General features: G+C 51.6%; 1 protein-coding gene across 1 annotated transcript; it reads left to right on the top strand.

The window, feature by feature from the left end:
• Positions 1 to 487: 487 nt before the first annotated feature.
• On the top strand, positions 488 to 2,245 carry LOC148122176 (endogenous retrovirus group K member 21 Gag polyprotein-like). The gene has a single exon (XM_087906659.1). The coding sequence runs from the start codon at positions 488 to 490 to the stop codon at positions 2,243 to 2,245; it is 1,758 nt and encodes a 585-aa protein (XP_087762785.1).
• The last annotated feature ends 340 nt before the right edge of the window (positions 2,246 to 2,585 follow it).

The raw sequence follows: 2,585 nt of genomic DNA, 5'->3' as shown, positions 1-2,585 counted from the left end.
GGGCTCCAACCCTGCTCTCATTTCCTGCCTCTCAAGCAGCTTTGGCCCCGCCCCAAGGCGCTTGGCGCGCTTTCTCGAATGGCACGATCCAGCCACCAATTGTGAGCTGACACGTAAGATCAGGAGCGGTCAGAGCCATTCAGACTCGGACACGTCTCAGGCTTTGTTCTGCACGGCTTATAAGCCGTGCGCGCCAGGGTCCGGGGTCCTTCGCCATCAACCTCAAGTTTGTACGCTCCCAATAAAAGTACGTTCTGAGAAGAGTCCTGTTGTGGTCGTCTCTTCTGCTGGCGGACGCGGCGTGCCACAAGTGGTGCTGACACCCGGGAAGTTGACATCTGGGCACCGTGCAAGGACCCCCGGCTCATCGGGAAGGATTCAGAACTTAGGCATATGGAGCAGGTGTACCGGTAAGTTCTCCAAAGGTAACAGTGCTGGTGGGAGGAATAGTCCTATCGTGGGTAGTAGCTGTGATCGTCTTAACATCATGGGGAATGACACTTCAAACCCGCGGGTCACAGAGAGTTTTCTCCGCCCGCTTCAGCAGTTGTTGAAACAGCGAGGTCTAAAGATCTCTGATCGCTCTATAAGGGGATTCTTGGAGGACATTGACCAGGCGGCTCCGTGGTTCGGGGTGACAGGGGACGTCAATCTCCCCTGTTGGGTAAAGCTAGGACGAGATCTCGAGAAGGTTAAAGCTGAGGGGAAATTACGGCCAGGAACAAAGCCCCTTTGGCGGTTGATACGCTCTTGCCTTAAAGATGGCACGTGCATCGAAATTGTCAGCGAGAGTCGCAGAGCTCTCTCTGCCCACCAGGATAGCATGTCAGAATCAAATAGCAAAAAGGAGGGAGAACTAAAAGAAAGGAAACCTAGGGATAGTAAAAAGAGCTCTAAAGGAAATAAAGAAAAGATAGACCATGGGAAAATGGTACAAAAACCCTCCGGGCTGTACCCAGTCCTGGATGAGTTTGCACACCTGACCCTCTCAGATACCTCTGAGGAGGAGTTGGATCTAGAGGAGGAGGAAGAAGTAGAGGAAGTTGCCGCGGAGTATGAGCGGGGACGGTATAGTCCGGACAACTCCGATCCACCGCCATATTGCCTGCGACAGGGGCTGCTGACAGGGATCCCATCTGCGCCAGTTGCCTCAGGCGCATTTTTTATAAAACCCAGCACATGGAGTCGGCTGGCCAGTGCATTTCCAGTATTTGAAGACCCCGCTACGCAGAATAGGTATCATGAGCCAGTAGGGTATAAGCAACTGAAGGATCTGACTGAGTCGGTCAGGACGTATGGGGTGAGTGCTAGTTTTACCCTGACCCTCATGGAGCATCTTGCCCAGAATGCCATGACTCCTTCAGATTGGTTTGGTGTGGCTAAAGCATGCTTAACCTTAGGGCAGTATTTAGAGTTTAAATCAATTTATACTGACTTTGCCTATTCCCAGGCCAGAACAAATGTGATGAATGGGAATCAGTTCTGGACAGCAGACATGTTACTGGGACAGGGGCAGTGGATTAATAATCAGACAGCCCTCCCAGTAGAAGTCTATACACAAATTAACACAATAGCCACACGGGCATGGAAAGCCATCCCCAACAAAGGAGAAGTAGCCGGTAATCTTACAAAAATAATCCAAGGCGCCACAGAACTGTTTTCTGACTTCGTGGCGCATATGATGGAGGCTGCAGGCCGCACGTTTGGGGACATGGACCACGCCATGCCCCTCGTAGAACAATTAGTGTACGAGCAATGTACTAAGGACTGCAGGCGTGCCATAGCTCCGTGGAAGGCAAAGGGCTTGCAGGCATGGATGAAAGCATGCAGGGAAGTTGGAGGGCCCTTGTCCAATTCAGGGTTAGCAGCTGCTGTGTTGGCAGCTGCAAAAACAGTTGGTAAAGGGCGTGGCGGATGTTTTCGGTGTGGGCAGGAAGGACATTACAAGAAACAATGTCCAAACAATGGAGGGGGAAGCAAAACAGGAAACTGCAAGCCGGATGTTTGCCCTAGGTGCAAGAAAGGGAAACATTGGGCAAATGAGTGCCGGTCGGTAAAAGACATACATGGGCAGCCCATTACAACACCTCAAGGGCCAAAAAACGGGAACAGGGGCCCCCGTCCCCAGGTCCCACGAATATATGGGGCACTGCAGAACCCATCATTTCGCCCCCCGTCACAGCCAGGAGAGCAACCTCAGGCTCTGCAGGGCTGGACATCTGTGCCACCTCCAGAGTGGTATTAACACCTCGAATGGGAGTACAGCCTGTAGAGTCAGATTTTAAAGGCCCATTACCCAAGGGCACAGTGGGTCTGCTTCTTGGCAGATCCTCGTCTGCCTTGAAGGGATTGGTCATTACTCCAGGAGTCATAGATCCTGATTATGAAGGAATTGTAAAAATATTGTGTGCTTCCCCTCGAGGTATAACAGCTATCTCTCCAGGGGATCGGATAGCCCAATTAATAATTTTACCCAGTCTGCATGCTAGCTTCCACGCTAAGTATAAGTATAGAGGTGACAGGGGCCTTGGCTCCACCGGAGTTGATCTGGCATGTCTTTCGCTAACACTAGACAACCGTCCGAT

This window comes from Myodes glareolus, chromosome 5 (genome assembly GCF_982192425.1).
Source record: "Myodes glareolus chromosome 5, mMyoGla1.1, whole genome shotgun sequence".
Taxonomy (NCBI): domain Eukaryota; kingdom Metazoa; phylum Chordata; class Mammalia; order Rodentia; family Cricetidae; genus Myodes; species Myodes glareolus.
This window is presented reverse-complemented; position numbering and strand designations above follow the sequence as displayed.

Bases quoted from the DNA above. Each gene is read 5' to 3' on its own strand.
- LOC148122176 (XM_087906659.1), top strand. From the start codon at position 488: ATGGGGAATGACACTTCAAACCCGCGGGTCACAGAGAGTTTTCTCCGC.